The sequence below is a fragment of the Palaemon carinicauda genome, chromosome 11, assembly GCF_036898095.1.
Source record: "Palaemon carinicauda isolate YSFRI2023 chromosome 11, ASM3689809v2, whole genome shotgun sequence".
In the NCBI taxonomy this organism is placed as follows: domain Eukaryota; kingdom Metazoa; phylum Arthropoda; class Malacostraca; order Decapoda; family Palaemonidae; genus Palaemon; species Palaemon carinicauda.
Window position 1 is genome coordinate 104394533 of NC_090735.1, and position 22189 is coordinate 104416721.

Below are 22189 nucleotides of genomic sequence, written 5' to 3' on the forward strand. Positions count from 1 at the left end.
ACTTACCTGCCCTCAGTCGGAAGTGAGACCTCCTCCATGGAACGTGGTTCGAGTCCTCAGGGCTCTTAAGAGACCTCCGTTCGAACCATTACGCCAGGCTTCTGATCGCCACCTGACTTGGAAGACGGTGTTCCTACTTGCTTTGGCCTCGGCCAAGCGAGTCAGCGAACTTCATGGTCTCTGTTATGACATCGCCCATTCAAGGGGATGGGGGGAGGTAACGTTCAGGTTCGTCCCTGAGTTTGTAGCTAAGACTCAAAATCCAGGAGTGCCGGACTCCCGGTTCGACTCCTTCCGGATTTCGAGTCTCCGTTCTGTAACAGATGACCCAGACCATCTCCTACTGTGCCCAGTAAGGAGTCTGAGGCTCTATCTTAAAAGAACAGCTGCAGTTCGTCCTCGAGTGCAAGCATTGTTTGTGAGCACAGGAAGGACGAAGAGGAGGGTCACTAAGAATACTATCTCAGCGTGGATTCGCAGGGTCATGCACCATTCCCTGAATCCAGACCCTCCTCCGTCACGTCGCCCTAGAGCACATGATGTCAGGGGCATCGCTACGTCCCTGGCGTTCAAGAGAAACTACTCAGTGACGCAGGTTCTACAAGCAGGGGTTTGGAAGCGTCAAACGACCTTCACAGCCCACTATCTGCACGACATGACCCACAGGAGGCTCGATACATTCTCTATCGGCCCTGTGGTGGCTGTACAACAGCTGGTCTAAACCTCAGGCTCCTTAATGGACAAGTAGCAGAAGGTTGAGGGCATTGTTACACGGTTTTAGTCTGCATGAATGAAAAGGTATGTCTGGCCCTTATTCTTTTCTTCATCCTCCCCTCTCTTGGGGAAAGCAGCATCCTGGGTTCTCTGCACAGCTGACCTCAAACCACTGCAGGTAAACCATGCTTCCTTGTGTTCCTAGTATTAAGGTAATACTGTTGCATCCCCCATACCCTTATGAGGTGGTATTGGGAATGTCCTAACCTAGAATTCCATCTAAAGGACTTCACGTCAACTTCTTAGGACGAGTCACACTTCATTCCTTCACACACAAGCTTACGTAGGCTGCGATCCTTGCAGAGCAAGGTACTTGCGAGGTGCAGGGACTCCTTATCTTGAGTTCTACTTACTCAGATACAGAGTCCCCGGGCAAAAAGCCAAAGCCAGTACGGCTGGGACTTACCACCCTTCCTAAGGGTTAAGTCACCCTATTTAAATAGTGTGGTTTGTATTTCGGTTACGGAACAAATGACAAATTCGTAGATAATTTGTATTTTTCCTAACCATACAAACCTTAGCTATTTAATCAAACTTGCCCGCCAGCCCTGTCCCCCGGGATAGGTCCTACCTCTAAGCAAAGTGAACTAGTTCACCGGTGTGTGAGGGGGAAGGGGTAGCTAGGTACTGCTCCCCTACCCCCTCGCTAACTAGCGAGGGGGTAGTAAACCCTCGTTAAAAATCTAATGGCTCGTCATTTCAACTACGCCGAAAGTAATACCCTATTTAAATAGCTAGGGTTTGTATGGTTGGGAAAAATACAAATTATCTACGAATTTGTCATATTATTTCCACTCTCTCAACATTGCTCTGTGTTCATGTTACTGTATTTTACTTTTCATAATTGATATTTTTTTAATTGTAAATTTTTTTTCCAGATGAAAAAACACTAACATTTAATCTACCAATCATGAATGGAGGAAGATCATTTATCGTAAATGTTAATACCAAGGTGAGTTTTGGTGTACTTTTCTTTTAATTGTGGAAGTGGTGCCTACAAAATTTAACTTGTTCCAACACGAATACTTACCTCGAACTACTTTCTTCGGAGTTACCTGTAATCTCCTCTCTACCGACCAGAGTTTTGTGTAGTATACCCTAATCCCGTTTTCTATGGAGGGCTAACTCGGGAGTAAGAGAACGTGCCCCGAGGGTAGCTTTTGCGCTAGGTCGAGGTCCGCTTGGGTCGTGAGCGCCAGTAAGTTCTCTGGTCGCGACGTGACACCACGTCGCTCTTGTCTCTCTCGACCCTTTGTGTCCGCCGCGTGTGTCCCACGTGTTTACCGCGTGGTAACTTGTGCTTATCCCTTGTGTTCCTGTGCGTTCACTACCCTTCCTTGTGCTTCCCAAGTGTATTCCTTTGATTCCCTGCGTTCCTGTGTCTTGTGTTTGTGCGTTATGGAGCAGATCCGCCGTTGTCCTGGGCCTAGAGCCGGAAAATCGTGTGGAGCGTTCCTCTCCAAACCTGAAGTGGATCCTCACTCCCTTTGCTCTTCCTGTAGGAGCAAAGTTTGTTCGCCTTCGGATACATGCCTCGAGTGTGTTGGTTGGAGTGAAATTCAGTGGGTGCGTTACGGCACGAAGAAAGAGAAATCGTCGAAACGTTCACCCAGAAAATCTAGTGTTTCTTCGCCGCTACCGTCGCCCAGTGAATGGTCCGACGGGGCTTCTGTCTCTCCTTCCCCTACCCAGCGTAGGGGACGAGGTAAGTCCGTTGTGGGGAAAGAGCCGGGCGTTCTTCCCCAGGAGTCTGGTGAGTGTGAAGTGGGAGTTGCGGGACCTTCTCGGGCTAGTGAAGAGCCTGGTAGTGCTGTGTCAGGGAGTTCTGGAGACTCGGCTCTTGTGCTTGGGGGGCACGTTTCCTCCGATGACCCCTTATGGTGTAGCAATGTTGTTTCTGTGTCTTCGCCCTCTTCGTGGGCCTGTGTTTCAGGTTCTTTGGCAGGCGGCGACAACCAGGGTAAGTTAGGCTCCGCAGTGAGTGATACCTTCGGATGGAAGCTTCTTAAAACGCCAGGTAGGTCCCCTATGCGGATGTAAGAGGGCCTGGATACCTGGTTCTCTAGTGTTGGGCGCCAACCCTCGTTCCCAACCCCTCTCACGGAAGTTCCGGAAACCTTCCTGCAACCCTCTACCTTGGGTACGCAACGAGTCGCGAAGTCCCCCGCTTCTGCCCGCCGTACGGTGGTTACGGTGACGTCGGGCTCTTCGGATGGTGGGGAGTCATTCTCTTCGGGAGAGGAAGCCAGGAGGAAACATCGGCGTCGGAGAGAGCGGTCCAGGAGCAGGCGTTCCCGCTCAAGATCCCGTTCCAGGTACAGCAGGAGGCGGTCCCGCTCTCCACGGAGGAAACACAGGAGGAGTAGGTCACCCGATGGTGATTGGGTTTTCGTACCCCGTAAGTCGGAGATACAGTGTTCCCCGGACCGGCGGTCCAGGGATTTCTCGCCAAGGAGACCATCCTCCAGGCATTGTTATGACCCTCGCAGGGAGAAACGCGAGAAGGCATCTGCAGGCGGGCGTAAGACCGCGAAGCCTCCGGTTCACCCCGCCCAGCGGGGGGAACCGCACTTCCTTACGGGCAGCCTGGCCGAATCAGCCCAGCTGGTGCGGCCTTCGGACTTTAAGGAACGGTTCCCGCTGTCGGGTCAGCCCACGGGATCCGCGTCCTCGTCCCCCAGAGAGCATGATTGGACGCTAGTCCTCGCCGGTTCGGCGATGCCTGTCCTAACCCCCGTCCCTGGTGCGGAGGTCTCCGCCGGGGAGGACCAGTACCTCCGCAGGGGAGTGCCTGTTGTGCCAGGACCAAGGCGCCCGGTGGGAGTGCCCGGTGACCCGGCTCCCCGGGCCCAAGTCGAGGCTTCGGCTGACGGTAGGGAAGGTTCCCCGACGGAGGACTCGGCCTATAGAAAAGTAATTAGTCTGATCAGGAGACATCACAAGATCAAAGAACCGGCTGCTACCGATGAGGACTACTGGAGGTCCAGCCTTATCCGGTTGATGCAGGCTCCTGTCCAACCAAAAGCCTCCCTGGCACTTCCTGTGGCCCGAGATCTCGTCCTGGGACGAGAGCACGTTGATAGAGTGGTGGCAGGTAATGCCGAAGCTCCCAAGACGCAGAGCTCTTCGAAGTTGCTCCAGGGGCTCAAAACGCAGAGCAGGGTCTATGTGCCAGAAGGACAACGGCTGGGAGCCTGCAAAGTGGAACCTGCTCTCGACATTCTGGGACAGGGCGCCTCGGAGGACAGAGCCTCTTCAGCCCCGGTCTGTTTTTCTCCATCAGAGGCTGCGATGATGGAGGAAATGTCTAAGGACCTAGTGCACGTCTCCTCTTGGCTAGACTGGTGGGCTTCCACATTAGTAGGTGTGCAAGCTACTTATGACCCCACAGACCCAGAACAGCAAAGCCTCCTGAGGGAGCTTATCACCTCCGGGGGCAAGACTCTTAAGTTCCTCACTTACCAGTCTCTCGCCCTGTCAGCGAATTGGGTGCTTCGCAAGAGGGACACCATCCTGGCGAAGCTGTCCCGGAAGGTCCCAGACAGAGGCGCGAAGGCCATGAGGAGCCTTCCTTTGTGGGGTGACTCCTTGTTCCCCTTAAAGGACTTGGAGGAGATCATGGAGAAGGTGGCTAAGAGAAAGGAAGTAAATGCGCCCAGGCCTACGCCGGTAAGGAGACCTCCCTACAAGAGGTCAGTCTCAGACAGTGCCGCGACGCCTCAGGCCCCTCCTAGCCTGACGAAGAGAGAAGCCCCTTCTTCCTCTTGGGCCTCAGCGCCTCAGCCCCCCCGTAGAGGAGCCCCAGCAGCTTCAGCCTCCTTTAGGACAGGTTATTCTGCCTCCAGGAGAGGCCGTTCAGGCCGCTCCTCCAGGAGGAGATAGAGTGGGAGGCCCCCTAGTCCTGCCCAAGCCTCAGGTTGGGGGATGCCTCAGACTATATTGGCAAGCATGGAAAGCTCACGGAGCAGAGCCCTGGACAGTGTCCGTACTGAAGGAGGGCTACAGGTTACCGTTCTTAACAGAACCTCCCCCTCTAATTCCGGCCAGCCGGTCGGAGTAGTTGGTACCCAAGGACCCGTTGAAAAGGGCCGCCCTTCAAGAGGAGGTGTCCACCATGTTGGAGAAGGGCGCCATGGAGGAGATCCTACACCCAGGACCAGGTTTCTACAGTCGACTGTTCCTGGTGGAAAAAGCGACCGGGGGATGGAGGCCGGTGATAGATCTGTCGGCTCTCAACAAGTTCATAAAGAAGACAGAGTTCAAAATGGACACTCCGAAGTCAGTCCTGCTGTCCTTGAGGGAGAAAGATTGCATGATGACCATAGACCTCAAGGACGCTTACTTCCAAATTCCGGTCCACCCCTCGAGTCGAAAGTTTCTCCGGGTGAAATGGGGTACCCAGATCCTGCAATTCAAGACCCTTTGCTTCGGATTGTCAACAGCTCCCCAGGTATTCACGAGAGTCTTCACGACAGTCTCAGTGTGGGCTCACGAGCGAGGCATTCGCCTCATCCGGTACCTGGACGACTGGTTGCTTTTTTCCTCCTCGAAGGACGTCTTGAAGGAGCAAGGGATGAAACTTCTCCAGTTTTGCAAGGGTCTGGGTATCATGATCAACCCGGAAAAATTGAACCTATCCCCCTCCACCAGAATGACCTATTTGGGGATGACACTGGATACCCTTCTAGGAAAAGCATTTCCATCGGAGGACAGAATAAGCAATCTGATGAAGATCCTTCGTCCGTTCATGTCGGGGCAACCCAGGAGGGCGAAGGACTGGCAAAGACTAATAGGGCATCTGGTGTTGTTGGAAAAACTGGTTCCCCTGGGGAGACTCAGACTCAGAGCCGTCCAATGGAACCTGAAGAACCTCTGGTGCCAACTGGACTCGCAACAGAAACTAATCCCAGTCCTACCAAACACAATACCCTCCCTGGAATGGTGGCATTGCCGGTCGAACTCGCTCAAGGGGATGCCCTTCGCGAACGACCCTCCCGAGTTACTGTACTTCTTTTCACAGACGCCTCCAACCAGGGATGGGGAGCCCATCTCCTCAACGGGACGGCGAGAGGAACCTGGATGGACGGGGAGAAGGACCTACACATCAATGTCCTAGAGTTGAAGGCAGTCCAGAAAGCTTGCCTGCACTTCGTCGATCTACTAAGGGGAAACACTGTGGCGTTGATGTGCGACAACGCCACAGTGGTAGCGTACATAAAGAAACGAGGTTTGGAATCAAGGGAATTGTGCGATCTCGCCCTAGAGATCCTAGATTGGGCAGAAACGAACCAGGTTGTGTTATTGGCAAGGTTCATCCCTGGGAAAAAGAACGTTCTAGCCGACGGTCTCAGCAGGATGGGTCAAATAGTAGGGACAGAATGGTCCCTCCTTCCAGAAGTAGCCAAGCTCATCATCCAACGTTGGGGTTCCCCGGTGATGGACCTCTTTGCAACCAAACTGAACGCGCAACTTCCCGTGTATTGTTCTCCTGTCCCAGACCCAAGGGCAGCCTTGGAGGATGCCTTTCAGCACAAGTGGGACAACCTAGACGTGTACGCTTTTCCCCCCTTCACGTTGATAAGGCAAGTACTTAACAGAGTAAGGACTGCCCGAAACTTAAGGATGACTTTGGTAGCGCCCTGGTGGCCGGAGAGAGAGTGGTTCGCAAACCTAAAAGACCTGGCGAGTCACCCTCCGTGGCCACTCCCCGACAGGTCAGATCTTTTACGACAGCCGCACTTTCTCAGGTTTCACGACAACCCACAGTCTCTACGCCTTCACGCCTGGAGACTATCGAGCGGCTCCTGAAGAAAGAAGGGTATTCAGCAGCTACGGCTAGTAGGATGTCGCTATACCTGAGAAGGTCGTCGGCAGCGGTCTACCAAGCGAAGTGGGCCTCTTTCACGAAGTGGTTCGCTTCGAGGCGCATTAAACCCCTCAAAGCCTCGGTCCCAGACATAGCAGACTTTCTGGTATATCTCAGGGACGAGATAGGAATGTCAATCCCAGCTATAAAAGGAGTGCGAGCTGCCTTGGGTCAAGTCTTCCTTCTGAAGGGCATCGACCTGGGTTCCTCTAGACACATCTCGATGCTTGTCAGGAGCTTTGAGCAGTCCTGCCCCCCACAAGCAGTTAGGGTGCCTCAGTGGGACTTAGCTAGGGTCCTGAAGATGTTAAGTGGCCCCCCCTTCGAGCCAATGAAAGATATCGGAGACAGGGATCTCACTCTCAAGACAGTCTTTTTGCTAGCCTGGGCTTCCGCAAAAAGAGTAGGGGAGATCCGTGGGCTGTCTTATGACGTCTCTCATTCGAAGGGGTGGAAAGAGATCTCTTTCAAGTTCGTTCCTTCATTTGTGGCGAAAACCCAGAACCCAGCTGTCTGGGACCCAAAATTCGAAGGTTTCTCTCTGCCAGCTATCCCTAAGACGGGGAATTCTGAGGATTTGAGATTATGCCCGGTCTGTGCCATTAGAAAATACCTTGAAAGGACTGCTCATCTCCGGCCAGGCATCAAGAGCCTTTTCGTCTCCACAGGTGTTACTAAGAAACAGGTATCGAAGAATACCATTTCCTTCTGGTTGAGACAAGTTATTGCCAGGGCCTACAGGGAAGAAGGACTGGCCTTACCAGGCACCCCCAAACCCCATGACATCATGGGTCTGAGCACGTCCTTAGCCTTTGAGAAAAACATGGCAGTGGGTCAGATCCTTCGGGCAGGTACCTGGTCTAACCAGTCAACCTTTACTGCCCATTACCTCAAGGACTACTCAAGGAGGTCCTTAGACGGGTTCTCCATTGGAACAGTCATCTCCGCGCTCCAAGTGATTTAACGGTAAAAGCCCCAGGCTCAATCGTGGATAGCAAACCGGGAGACACAGGTTCGTTCCCTTTCACCCTAATCCCCGTTTTTTCCCTATCCTTATCGGAGATAACCCTCTTGTAACCATTGGATAACACGTCTCTGCAACTACGTTACTGGATTCAACATCAGAAGAAGTTTTTCAAAGGGTGAGTACTTAGACACTAACATGAGCTCTTTGTGTAGTTACCCTATCGTCCGTTTTCCTAGTATGTTTTGTTTTATACCTAGGCCTCTTGACTTCCGCTTGCTGGGTCTGAAGGTCAGGAAGGCACTCCCACCTCCTAAAGTGTAAGTCTCCTAAGAAAGTAGTTCGAGGTAAGTATTCGTGTTGGAACAAATCAAAAATTTTAAGTAATCTTTATTTTTCCTAACATACTTACCGAGAACTACTTTCGGGTAATGGCCCTCCCTACCTTCCCCGAGTGCCTCTCTGCCCTTGCGAGAATTGTGCAACATCCGAAGAACTTACTGGCGCTCACGACCCAAGCGGACCTCGACCTAGCGCAAAAGCTACCCTCAGGGCACGTTCTCTTACTCCCGAGTTAGCCCTCCATAGAAAACGGGTTTAGGGTATACTACACAAAACTCTGGTCGGTAGAGAGGAGATCACAGGTAACTCCTAAGAAAGTAGTTCTCTGTAAGTATGATAGGAAAAATAAAAATTACTTAAAATTTTTGATTTTGCACTAAAAATATACTGTAGTATTATAACTTTTACTGAATAAACCTATTAATGATGGATAGAGACTGAAGTTTAATGTCTTTTGATATAGATTTAAAGCAGTACTATATATAGCAGTGGGAAGTGCTGTTTATGTAGAATTTTAGTCCCCTTGTTCATTATATAGTAATATATTATATTTTCAGTTTAGAGTAGTAGAATATAAATTTTTCCGTAACTGTAATACAAACTTTTGATTGTTCCATAAGTGTAATACAAACTTTTGCTATTTATAGGAGTATTCTTTTGGCAAAGCTGAAAGAACGAGCCATTAAAATTTAGCGAGGGTTAACTACCCATCCCGCGAGTTAGGGGTGGGCATCGGATTTAGCTAGCTACCTCTCTCACTCACACACCTGTGACTGTGCCCCACTCTGTTTCTCCCTCCCTAGGAAGTTTACTCATAGACTCCTTTTTAGAGGACTGCTCCTGCTGCTGACAGTCAACTTGCTGGTCCCCCCCCCCATGGGGTACCTTCGTGGTCGTAGGCCCCGCTGTTCCCGTTCACTTCTTCGCCTTAGAGATATTCCTTCACCGTGGGTGAAGAGAGGCCTCTTTGGCTCATCGGCCTTGTCCCCACAGCCCTCCTCGGAGGAGGAGCCTTCTCATCCATCTTCACCTGGTTCCCGACTTTCTCCTGCCTCCGGACCTTCTCCTGCACACTCTGCTGCTCGTCACCTAACTTCGGTTTGTAAATTCCTGCCCAAGGATCGCTCACGATCCCCTTTGGAAGATGTTCACCCTTCTAAAGGCCACATCGCGTCTCTTGATCATCTGCCAACTGCTCGTCAACCATTGTCTTGCCAGTTCCCTTCTCGCTGACCTCCTATTTGTCTGTCTCCTGCTCGCTCTTCTGGATCCTGTCGTCCTACTTCTCACCGGTCACCAGCTCTTCAATCACCTGCCCGTCAGTCGCCTCCTTATCATTCGCCTGCTCGTCAATTGCCTACTCATCCCGAGGTTACCGACCATCGTCCTCCTACCGACCATCACTGACCAATGTGTTGTTCCCCAACGCATTGGGTTTCCACGCTTTAGCACCCCCCGAAGCAACACATAATGTTAGAATGGCGTTCGCGCGCCCGCATTCCTACAGACCACAGCCCAGCATTGCGTAAGGAGCCTACTGAGGTTCCTGTAGTAAGCATTCTCGTCAGCGCTTGCCCAAGCGTCAACGCTCGTCAACAGGTCAACAATCGTTGCTGCACTATCAGTCTCCAAAGTTTCAACCTTCGCTCACACATCAGCATTCTCCTACGTGTCGACACTCACCAGCTCGTCAGCGATCGCCAGCTCGTCAGCGTTCACCAACTCGTTAACGCTCGCCAGCTCGCCAATGATTGCCAGTTTGTCAGTGTTTGCCGATGCGTCGGCGTTCTCTCACCCTTAAACGTTCTCCAATGCATCAGCATTCACCATCACATCAACGCTCGCCAACATTGAAACATCTTTCAACGCTTCAGCAACCTAGGGTTGCTCATGTCAAAGGGTGTGGGTAATTAAGTAATAAAGATGAGAGGCGGTGAATTAGATGATTTTTAGATCGTTAGAGGATTTATTGTCTAGAATAATTTTCACAACAAAAATGGCATAAATCTTCTTCAAAGCAAGTGAAATAGAACTTTAAATTTTGGGATCACATAACAGAAGAAATACAAGTTTCTCACTGACTTTCAAAGGATTTGATCAGTTCAATACAATGGTAATTAACTTGTAAATAGAAGACACACACGGGGAGAATCGACTTAGCACAAGTTACTATTAATCTTCTTCCATCAGTAGAATAGCAATTTATCCTAAGTCCCAAATCTGACGTATCAACTAAACATTACTATCTTAAAATTTCTACCCAAGTCAAGCCAGAGGGAAGGACACACCCATGATACTTGTCTCACGTTACCAGTCTAAGGTAAGAGTTTTTATTATGATCGCAACCTAGTTTTGTGTCGTTTGGGCGTAATGATTGCCTAGCGGCGACGAGGGCACGCTCCCGTCTCCTGTGCCCGACTCTCCTCACTCTCCTTACAAGGGTAAATTTTTATGGCACCTGTCTCTATAGGGGTCAAGTGCTTCCGCTAGGAGATAGGTGGTAATCCTCTTCTTATGTGACAGCTGCGATCTAGGTAGCCCAGATCTAGGTTGCCCCACCTCAAAGCCCCAGCTTTTGTCCAACCTCCCTCATGCTTTGACCTGGGAAGTAAAAGAATGACAACAGTTTACAGTCCAATTAATGGTGCAACTCTTTCTTCAGGCTTGGCGGCTTGTGGCATAATTTAGGTTGAAATGATTTACACCAGTGGTCTTCATTGCGCGGATTGCGAGCCGATGACGGCTCGCAGGAGAGAAAGAGAAATAAAGAGAATTCATCAGTGTTCAAAGAAAAATTTCCAAGTAATGTACTACATAAAAATTTCATCCTTTTGCCGTATCACGCATCTTTTATTAAGATTGGTGATAGGAAAAGGTTCATCTGGCTAAAAATATGAACTAAGAAATATCGACTTCTCTATCAGTGTTGCATGAAATTGAATTCACTTAAAAAAAGAAAATAATTGTAAATGGAGAGCCATATTTTTACTTCATACCAAAGAATCATTGACTTTCAAGTTACCATGACTGAGTAATAGGGATCTTAATGTTTATTTATTTTGGTCAGATGAAAATGAACAGAATATAGTGGCCCTGGCAATTCTTTACTTTTCATATATATATATATATATATATATATATATATATATATATATATATATATATATATATATATATATATATATATATATATATATATATATATATATATATATATATATATATATATATATATATATATATATATATATATATATATATATATATATATATATATATATATATATATATATATATATATATATATATATATATATATATATATATATATATATATATATATATATATATATATATACATACATACATACATATATACATATATACATACATACATATATACATATATACATATATACATACATACATACATACATATATATACAGTGGAACCTCTACTTACGAATTTAATCCGTTCCAGAACCAACTTCGGATGTAGAAATTGTTCGGATGTCGAAACGAATTTTCCCATAAGAATACATTGAAATAGGATTAATCCGTGGTTGAGCCCAAAAACCTATGATAACTTCTTAATAAACTACTACACATAATTTTCCCATGAGAATAATGAACACTAAATTAGATAATAGACATGTAAATAAGAAGAATAGACATGTAAATAAGAAGAATTAGCAAAAATTGATAAATAAGAAACGGGTTTTTAGCGTCACTTTACCTTAGAAACTCCAGCGCAGGTGCTGTTCGTCTTCGCTACGCAGAGAGGAGAGAGGAGACGGACGGACGGCGAGGAGGTAGAGAGGTTAACTACGATAAACGTAACACTACCGTAACTTATTCTAACTTACACTAAGTGAACTTTAACATAACTTAGCTTATTTTTTTTTTTTATTTTTATATTTTATATTTTTTTTTTACATTTTCTTGTTTTTTTTTTGATGATTATGTAATTTTGATCACTATCACTTACATTTAAAATTGACTGAATTTCTTTTGCTTCACTCTTTTCCGTTTTCTGTGTTTCACTTTCTTCCTCTTCACTCTTTGCCGTTTTCTTCGGTTCACTTACATCCTCTTCATCGCGAGTTCGCTTCGCAGTTTTTTTAAAGAAAGCATCGATAGATAATTGCTTGGTACAGCTTTTCAGAATGTTTCGAAAGTGAGTTAGGCAAACATCATCGAATTGAGAAACTACACGACAAACCTGCAATTTCTTTGGATGGTATTTGTCGATGAAGTCGACCACGTCTTGATATTTTCCTAACACCTCTTTCATTTGCGCTGAACCTAACAAATGTTCTACCTCCTCGCTCTCTTCCTCGCCATCACTCATGTGCTCCGACATAGCATGGAGTTCCTTGAGCTCATCCGTCGTCAGTTCGTCGTGATGTTCGGCGACGAGTTCCGTAACGTCATCTGCGTTGACCTCCAGACCCATGGACTTGCCAAGGGAGACGATTTCCTCTACGGCTTCCGCTGCACCGACCACGGGATCAGGTTCGGAGTCAAAACCCTCGAAATCTCGGGGAGAAACTGCATCAGGCCACAGCTTCTTCCATGCAGAATTGAGGGTCCGTCGAGTTAATCCCACCCAAGCCTGATCTATGATCTTCAAGCAGTGCACGATGTTGAAGTGGCCCCTCCAAAATTCACGCAAAATTAAGTTGGTGCTTTGCGTGACATTAAAGCACTGCTTGAATAAGTGCTTGGTGTACAGCTTCTTAAAATTAGAGATGACTTGCTGGTCCATGGGCTGGAGGATAGAGGTGGTATTTGGTGGAAGATACAGCACCTTTATGAACTTGAATTCATCGAAGATATCATCTTCAAGTCCGGGGGGGGGGGGGGTGAGCGGGTGCATTGTCAAGGCATAGCAGGCACTTTAAAGGCAATTTCTGCTCATGAAGATACTTCTTCACAGAAGGACCGAAAACTTGGTTTACCCATTGCACAAAGAATTGCCTAGTGACCCAGGCCTTCGAGTTGGATCGCCAGAAAACATGAAGCTGATCTTTATCGACGTTGTGTGCTTTAAAGGCCCTAGGGTTCTCCGAATGGTAAACAAGCAAGGGCTTGACTTTAAAGTCCCCGCTAGCGTTGGCACATAGAGCAAGAGTCAACCGATCCTTCATTGGCTTATGCCCAGGCAATTTCTTCTCTTCGGCAGTGATGTAGGTTCGACTCGGCATCTTCTTCCAAAACAGCCCGGTTTCATCACAATTGAACACCTGCTGCTCTACGTAGCCTTCTTCCTTTATGATATTTTCGAAGTTCTTAACAAAGTCAGCTGCAGCCTTTGTGTCCGCACTAGCAGCCTCTCCGTGGCGAACAACTGAATGAATCCCGGACCGTTTCTTAAATTTCTCGAACCAGCCACGAGATGCCTTGAAATCATCTGAGGAAGGCTCGGTTGAACTCTCCCCAGCATCACCCCCAGAGCTCTCCTCCTTCAAGTCCGTAAAGATGGCGTGCGCCTTCTTGCAGATAACGGTTTCGGTGATGGTGTCGCCAACGATCTCTCTATCCTTAATCCACACTAGTAGAAGTCGTTCCATCTCTTCTATGATAGGGGTACGGCGTTTGGAAATAATGGTGATCCCCTTAGAAGGTTTCACTGCTTTAATAGCTTCCTTCTGTTTAAGGATTGTCGAGATCGTCGACATATTACGGCCATACTGTTTAGCAAGTTCACTCACGCGGACGCCACGCTCATGTTTTTCAATAATTTCCTGCTTAATTTCTATAGAAAGCATTTCCTTCTTCCTTTTCTCACCACTACCACTACCACTGGCGAAACTAAGCCTTTTTGGACCCATGATTTACGTAAATTATCGTTAATGGATGCACGTAAAAAATCACGATTAAATCACAGTTAATATCAGAACGCACAGAGCACAACCGCAAGAAGCCGACGAGAACAGAGGACTGACCCAAGCCGCGCTAATTGAGCGTCCCTCCGAGGTCGATGTGCTGCCTTCTATCGGCGGAAATAAAAAACACTTCAGGCGCCATGAGCACCGACTACGCGTACGAGTATTGTTTACTTCGGGTGTCAAAAAAAACATTCGGGTGTAGAGTCGGAACGTGTTCGAATTGTACTTCGCGTGTCGAAAAATTCGGATACAACCGGTACGACGAAAATTGCTACTTCGTGTGTCGAAATAAAATTCGGGTGTAGAGTCAAAAATTTGCTCGAATTTTACTTCGGATGTTGGAAAATTCGGATGTAGATACGTTCGGATGTAGAGGTTTCACTGTATATATATAAAGTAGAGTCCCAAATTATGCGAGAATTTGGTCGATGAATGACCTCGTATAAATGGAAAATCGCATATTTCGAAACACACAACTAACAGAAATAATTCCATTGCGGCCATGGCAACCAGCAATTTGCCTATTCAAATGTGTTTACTACCCATTTCCAATACTTTCTTTGTACTATACTGTATTTCTTTATAATATCAAATTGTTCTTGTAAATAAATCAAACATTTGATATACTTTAAAGTTCTAATAACTTGGAAAATGGTTAAAATTACAACCAGGATAGGTGTAAACACCATATGTTTCCCGTTATAACACGACCCAAAATACAGACAAATTTTATTGTTTGTCATATCTATTGTTTAAGACAACTGGTGAATAGCAAAACCATCACTCTATAGACTAGCTTTTGTTGTATGATTGAAAATCCAGAATTTTCAAAATAAAGGCGATTTTATATCATGCGTTTCCTAAACACGCTAAAAAGCACAATAGAAAACGACAACCAATGTTTTGTTTACGTTTATCTCTGATCACAACGAAGAAACAGACGCATTTATACATCTGTGTATAGGTTAGTTTTTGAATCGACAGCAATTTTACCAAGTATAGATTATATGTTGATTTTGTTATTACCAATGTTCTACTTAATTTTTCTTAGAACTTCCAAATAAATGAAATGAATTCCATTTATATGTTTTTCTTTATGACGCCGCCTGAAACGGAAACCTTCTATTTGTTTACGCTCCATCTTCGATCACAATAAACAAACGAACGCAATAAACACACATGGTCAAAGTGATAACTAATGATATTACAAACATTTAGTAAACATTGTTATTACAAATATTTTACTTATCGTATCCATATAAATTCCTAAATTTGTAGCAAAGCTGGAATATTTTTTTTTCCTTATGCGTTTAATCCAGAATAGCAAACTGCCGCTAATGACAGAATGATAATTTACGATAATTCTAAACTGTTACGAAAGATAATTGTCCTTTCCATATCCAAAATACTTTTCCTAACTTCAGTTATAAGTCAACTAGTACCCACCTCAATTATGGAACCATATGCAAAAAAGGTAAAAGAAGAAGAAAGTACTAGGCCTATTTTTAAAGTCATCAAACAATTAGGTTACCGCTATTACGTTCGATGTAACAGAGAGAGAGAGAGAGAGAGAGAGGGAGAGAGAGAGAGATGGTTTTAAATGTACTAAACAATAAATATGATAGGTTATAACACATTGGTGCTCATGTAATATTAAATGTGTTGATGGTTTGAATAAATTAAGAAATGGTGTAAATAATTCTTTGTTAACGTATTCGTACGCGCATATTCGTGAGAGCGGAAGCTAGACATCAGCTGATGTGATCACAGCCAAAAGTAAAACAAAAAGAAGTCAGCAATACTCGATTTTTAAAACACACCCGAAATTTAAAAACATAAGTACTTGTTTTGTTATAACGCAATTGACTATTTAAAGAGTAAAAATTTTCTGGAATAGAATGGTTTCCTAAAAAATAGTGGTTTGCTGACGAAATCGGATACCGTATTTTAAGATATGATTGAAATGGATGTACACACGGTATAATTTTTTCGTTTTGTATTAATTGACACTTTAAGAAAACCGATTTTGGTTTCTTCATCTATTTATAAGTATTGTATAACATGAGAGAGAGAGAGAGAGAGAGAGAGAGAGAGAGAGAGAGAGAGAGAGAGAGAGAGAGAGAGAGAGAGAGAGAGAATCAGCTGTTGTAATCGAATGCCGTGCTTTTGTTTAACAAACCTCCTGAAGCGAGGAATTTATCGCCACAACTAACAATACTGTATCCATGTTAATTTCATTCTTAGACTCAAGTTGCCATATGTGAACTAAGGTTTCATTTTTTACGGAGAGAGAGAGAGAGAGAGAGAGAGAGAGAGAGAGAGAGAGAGAGAGAGAGAGAGAGAGAGAGAGAGAGGATTTCTGGCATCAAATCTCTCTCTCTCTCTCTCTCTCTCTCTAGAGAGAGAGAGAAAGAGAGATTTTTATTTTACCGTCTACTCTACAAAACCAATCTTTGCAAATCAAATGTATACTGTTTAAAATATGACTAAATATTGCCGACTTGTTACTGAAGTTTAGGCTATTCACTGCCGATAAACTAACCCAGTCTACTCGTGAAAACCTTGAACGCCCGAAGGGAAAAATAAAGCTTTTGTATATACTGTACTAAACAAAAATAATGCTTTAATATACCATCATTAACACTACCATTACAATTATCGTAAGGTTGGAGAAAGATAAAGATTGCTGAGAACGTAACCACAATTCTGTTTACATTTTGTCAGCTGGACTCGCACAGTTAACAGTTGATTTCATTGTTGATGTGGAATTTTATCCTTAAATAGGCTTTTTATTATGAAATTATGTTAATAAGATGTAATGTTAATATTGTTTTGTAACATTTATTATAAATCACCGTATTTAGGACTACCAATAGACTTAAAAAGAAAATATATTTGATACGTTTTGTAGTCCTTGACTAGCAGACTTTGAACAGCTTCGCAGATACAGGAAATTTATTTTTGAAAAATAGCGATCGCATAAAAGGGGAATCGTATAATTCGAACACGTATAATTCGGGACCCTACTGTGTATATATATATATATATATATATATATATATATATATATATATATGTATGTATGTATACAGTATACAGTATATATATGTATGTATATACAGTATATATATATATATATATATATATATATATATATATATATATATATATATATATATATATATATATATATATATATATATATATATATATATATTTCTGGGTCGACCTGTGGCGGCCGGTGAAAAGGGTCCTTCATATACACTTTTCTGATATAAACCTTCCAAATATACTAGAGAAAGATAAAAGCATGGAATGCAGAGGTTACTACCCTCGCGTGAGCACCTTGTGGGTGTCGTGTATAAAGCAGGGGCGCGTGAAAGCCACTATTCACAGGCTGTCTTCCATTTAGCTAATTCCTTCGTCAAAGGGATGGGCTGATATAGAGGCACCAGCTACGCTACCAGAACCACGCCACCGACGCCCCGACGCGAGCGCCATCTGAACAACATCCTTCTGCTTTGGACTTGCTAGCGTGATCTTAGATTTTTGTGCTCACGGTGTTTTCACGTTTCGTGGATTAATTTCGTCATGACCGAAGCTCCAACTTCACCCATTCCAATGTTAAGTACCATAGTTTGTTTTGACAGCTTTTTGTAGTACCGGGCAGTTGTCCTCTTCCCAGTATAGTGTAGTTTTTATTTCGACCGGCTTGGCCTTCCGCGGTGTCGGAAGCCATTGTTGTTTTGATTTGTCTCGCTGGGAATGCATGTTAGTCTTGCCCATTTGGTACTCTGTCAGTTAGGTTCTTGGTTAAGTCACTGGCCTTACGCCTTTTTGAACCATTATTATTATTATTATTATTATTATTTCATATAGTACTTTTTGCTAGCAAGTCCAGTCTCGAACAAGAATAGCGTTCTGGCTTTATTATAGTTTAGTACCCGCCCTGAGAGGCGTTCGTCAGTGAACTATATCCTTTTAAATTTTGTTGTAGCAGACGTTATTCCTCGTTCGTAGTCTTGTATTTGACGTTACAATTTTATTGTTATACTTATATCATATTATAGTGTGCTTAATTACGTTCTTTATAGTGTAACCACGGGAGTGAGAGCATGGAGTTCTCGTTTTCTGTCGCCAGTCACGAGTTACCCTTTCTCTCGTTTTCTTTCTTAACCTCGAGTATGAGAGGTGGATTTCCCGTTTTTCGTTTTATACGATCATGGGTTCTCCCTCCCCCCTCTCCCTCTACGGGTATATGATATCTTACGATTTATTTTATTTTGTGGTTACTATTAATATAGCTAGCGTTATTAATAGGTCCTGTTCCTATGTGAGTCATTGTTTTGGGCCATCCTTAAGATACCCCCTGTTCCCCTAGTAGTTCCGTCCTCTCCCCGTTACGGCTTGGGAGTAGGATCTGAACATTCATCCACTCCGCCTGGAGTTCTACTCCGCCATGAGGGATACTCAATGAGCTTGGAACTATAGTTATATATTGTTTAGAGTGCAACCCTCTGGAAGGGCCTCATCCCCCCGGTGGTCCCTTGCACCCAGTCCCCGGCCACGGTCATATCCACACAAAATATTCATTATTAATCACAACTTGATTATTTAGGACCTTTCACCGGACCTCCGGCTTCACCGGAGATCACCAATACGCTTAGCAATAATGTTAGCCTTAGCCTTTAGCTACTGCTTGTGTTTTATAATTTATTTATTACGGGCCTGTCACTGGATCCCCGACCCTGTCGGAGGTTCTGCAGATTACATTAGTTTATTTATTCTTATTTTAATATTTATAGCGATACGGACCCATTTCGATTGCTCCGGCTCACTCCGCTGCAGAAAACATTTTATATTTAGAATATTTAATATGGAGCTCCGGCTCTCAGTCACTGAACTACCCTATGCACACATACTTCCTTCTATCTAGGCTCTGTTAGTAGATCTTAATCCCTTACCAGAGTCTCAAGGAACATCCAGACTTATGTCTCCTTTCTTTTACAGAAGGTCCGCTGTGCTGCCCAGGGCTGCCCCGCCTCTTTCAACGATCCCGTTGGACATGACCTCTGTCGATCGCATGCGCATTGCGCTATCTCCTTTATTCGGGAGCCGGGACAAGCCCCGTATATGGTCTGGTTCCCGGAATCGTGCACACACTGTTACGAGTTGTCCTCCATACTCTTGAACGATGACGTAAGTTGGTTTTCGTTTTGTTCCTTTTTTATCTTTTGGAGATGATTTAATTTGTTCCTTAATTATATATACATGGTGTATTTTGGAGAACGATCCTTCTCCTTCATCACTAATCCCCTCAACTCTTTCAGGCCGATGGTGAATCTCTTCGGTTAGCAAGGGCTGCTCTTCGTCCTTGGGTGTCAGGCTTCGGCAGGAATGCTCCGTCTGGCCCACCCTATCTCCTCGATGGAGGCATGGCCTCCCGTCTCTTCCCAGGCTCTACAACTGCAGCAGTCACTCCGGAAGTGGCTGCCCCTTTAATTGAAGAGGTCAGTGCGACCATTTCCACGGAAGATGACCCACTTTTACCGGTGGACGTGGCAGATCTGGATCTAGACATCGAGCCCATGGACGAGCAGGTAAGTGGTGTCGAGTTGGTGGAAACCTTTTTATCTTCTACTCCTTCTTCTACCTCTTCCTTTCTCGGCTTTGATAAGCCTACGGCTTCTCCTCGGGATCCCTCCGTCCCCGTACGACCCAAGGTGAAGCCACTACGTACCTATAAGTCTTCAGCTTTGCCAGTATCGACGTCACCGGTCCCCGGACCCTCAACTGCTCCTGATGTTCCTATTGCTTCCCATAAAACCGTGACTTCTAAGATGTCGAAGTCCGCCAAGTCCAAGGCTTCGTCGGCGTGTGGCTCTCAGGTACCCTCCTTCCCCGTCGACCTGATCAGGGATAAAGTCAAGGAGCAAATTCAGCAACATTCTGGGGCTATGACAGAGCTAAAAGATATGGTGTCTAATCTGATCCGCTCCGGAACTCAGATTCCTCCGCCTTCAGCCCCAGACGCATCGAAGTTACCTCCCTTCGATAAAAACAACCCTTGGAGGTTTGCCTTGCATGCTCCGTACTTAGATGGTTCCCTAACTCTAGAGGGCATAGGCACCCGCCCTCTAGAGGACCTAGAATTCTACCCCCCGGGGCTAGAATTCCCATTCAATGGCTTCGCCCGCCTAAAGGAGCATGCCTTGGTTAGAATGGACAAGGTACCGAAGGAAACGGTGATATTTCCAAAAGAGCAGGCCCAAGCTGTCTGGGCCAGAACTCTATCAGAGTGGGGGTGTAATAACTCCAAGCTCACCCCACATAAAGGTGCCTACACTATTTTTACGACGGCATCGTCCATTACTTTACCACTCATAGATAAAGTCACAGAGCTGACAATACAGGCCGTCAAGGAATACTCTACCATGCTGGCTCTCAAAGAGACGGACCCCACTTCATTGCTCATTCCGAGTACCTCTGCCACCTGGGACGACGCGTCTTCTACCTTCACGGTGGGGAAGCTAGACCCAGACTGCGCCTCTACTCTTTTTTTCTGAGAAGCTCCCCAGATTACTAGAGAGTCTTCTCAAGACCGAGTTCGAGGCACGTAATAGGTTGGCTAGGTCCCTCCACTCCATCACCTCCATAGAGTCCCTAGCCTCTGTTTACCCGACAGAAACCTTGTTCAGGGTTTTCACAAAGAACCTGCTTCTGTCCTACCAAGTGGACCTCCACGACTTCTGGTCGGCTCGGGTTAGCTGCAGGAAATTCGTTCTGTCTGAGGCTTCTATCAGACATGAACCGAACAGGCTGATAGCGTCCTCCTGCTGGGGTAAGAACCTATTCCCTCAGAACGAAGTTGATAAAGCTCTTCAGGACGCAGCGAGGGCAAACCAAAATTTGCAAGTAAGGTGGGGCCTCTCGACCAAAAGGAAGATCAAATCCCACAAACAAACGTTCTTCAAGAAAAAGCAGATTTATTCCTTACAAGACGAACCGGGGTCACTACCACCAATCGTCAGTTCCTCACACGTCAACACAGTCTTCCTCTGCTTTGATTTCTCAGCAACCGGCTCCCCCTCAACAGTTAGTCTACCTCACTGCTCCCCCAGGTACACAGCCCAACCCCACTTGGATGTCCTCTCCTGCATACAACCCTAGCTACGAATCCTCCGGTTCTTTTCGTGGACACCAGAGAGGAAGCTACAGAGGTAGAGGACAGTTCCGCAAGCGAGGCGGACCTAAAGCAAGGGGTGCTCGTGGAGGGAAGGGACCTAGATTCACTCCCTCGCAATGATGTGTTCCCGGTAGGGGGGAGACTTTATCACTTTCGAGACCATTGGACCTTCAGTCCATGGGCTCACATCATAATATCCAAAGGCTTGGGTTGGAAATGGTCACAGGGATCTCCACCTCCACCAGTGACCTTCTTCCAGAGACCCACTCCCATCCTGAAAGAGTACACCACAGAGTTACTCAAGAAGAAAGCGATCAAACGGGTTCGATCACTGAAATTCCAAGGCTGCCTGTTTACAGTTCCAAAGAAAGACTCGTCGGCGTTGAGAGTAGTTCTGGACTTGTCAAAACTAAACTCTTACATTCTCTGCGACAAGTTCCGTATGCTGACTATCTCTCAGGTACGGACCTTATTTCCCCGTGGGGCCGTCACCACCTCTATCGATCTTACCGACGCCTATTATCATGTGCCAGTAGCTCGAAACTTCTCTCCTTACCTAGGCTTCCGTCTAGGCAAGAAAGCCTTTGCGTTCAAAGTCATGCCCTTCGGTCTCAGCAATGCTCCCAGTATATTCACGAAACTGGGAGAGACAGTGCTCGAACAACTCAGAAACCAAGGGATACAGATCATCGCCTATCTGGACGATTGGCTCATTTGGGCTCGGTCGAACCAGGAATGCAACAGAGCTACGACGAAGGTAATTCAATTTCTCGCCAAACTGGGATTCCAAGTCAATCTCCAAAAGTCTCGCCTACAACCATCAAGCCACTTCGAATGGTTAGGCATCCGGTGGGACCTTTCAAAGCACAGGCTCTCCCTTCCTCCCAAGAAGGTAAGGGAGATAGCTTCCAAGATCAGGAACTTTCTCAAACACAAACAAGTGTCCAGAAGAGCTTTAGAAAGAATCCTCGGCCTTCTCCAATTTGCCTCAGTAACCGATCTCCTATTAAAAGCCAAACTCAAAAACATCAATCGAGTTTGGAGAAAGAGAGCTACAATACCTTTAAGAGACAAGATCTCGAAGATCCCCTCTGTCTTAAAAATGAGACTACGCCCATGGTCTGAACCGAGGAACCTCTCCAAATCGGTTCCTCTGCAGTTCCCCC

General features: G+C 45.7%; 1 protein-coding gene across 6 annotated transcripts in view; it reads left to right on the forward strand.

Moving 5' to 3' along the window:
- Positions 1-22189, forward strand: part of LOC137650113 (regulator of microtubule dynamics protein 1-like) — a 314670-nt gene that overhangs the window by 31293 nt on the left and 261188 nt on the right. For all 6 annotated transcript variants that reach the window (XR_011045912.1, XR_011045913.1, XR_011045914.1 and 3 more), the window contains exon 2: positions 1653-1726. Coding sequence is in view for 2 of the 6 variants with exons in the window: in XM_068383241.1 (XP_068239342.1) it covers positions 1685-1726 (42 nt within the window). In the remaining 4 variants the exon portion in view is untranslated. The remainder of the gene's footprint in view (positions 1-1652; positions 1727-22189) is intronic.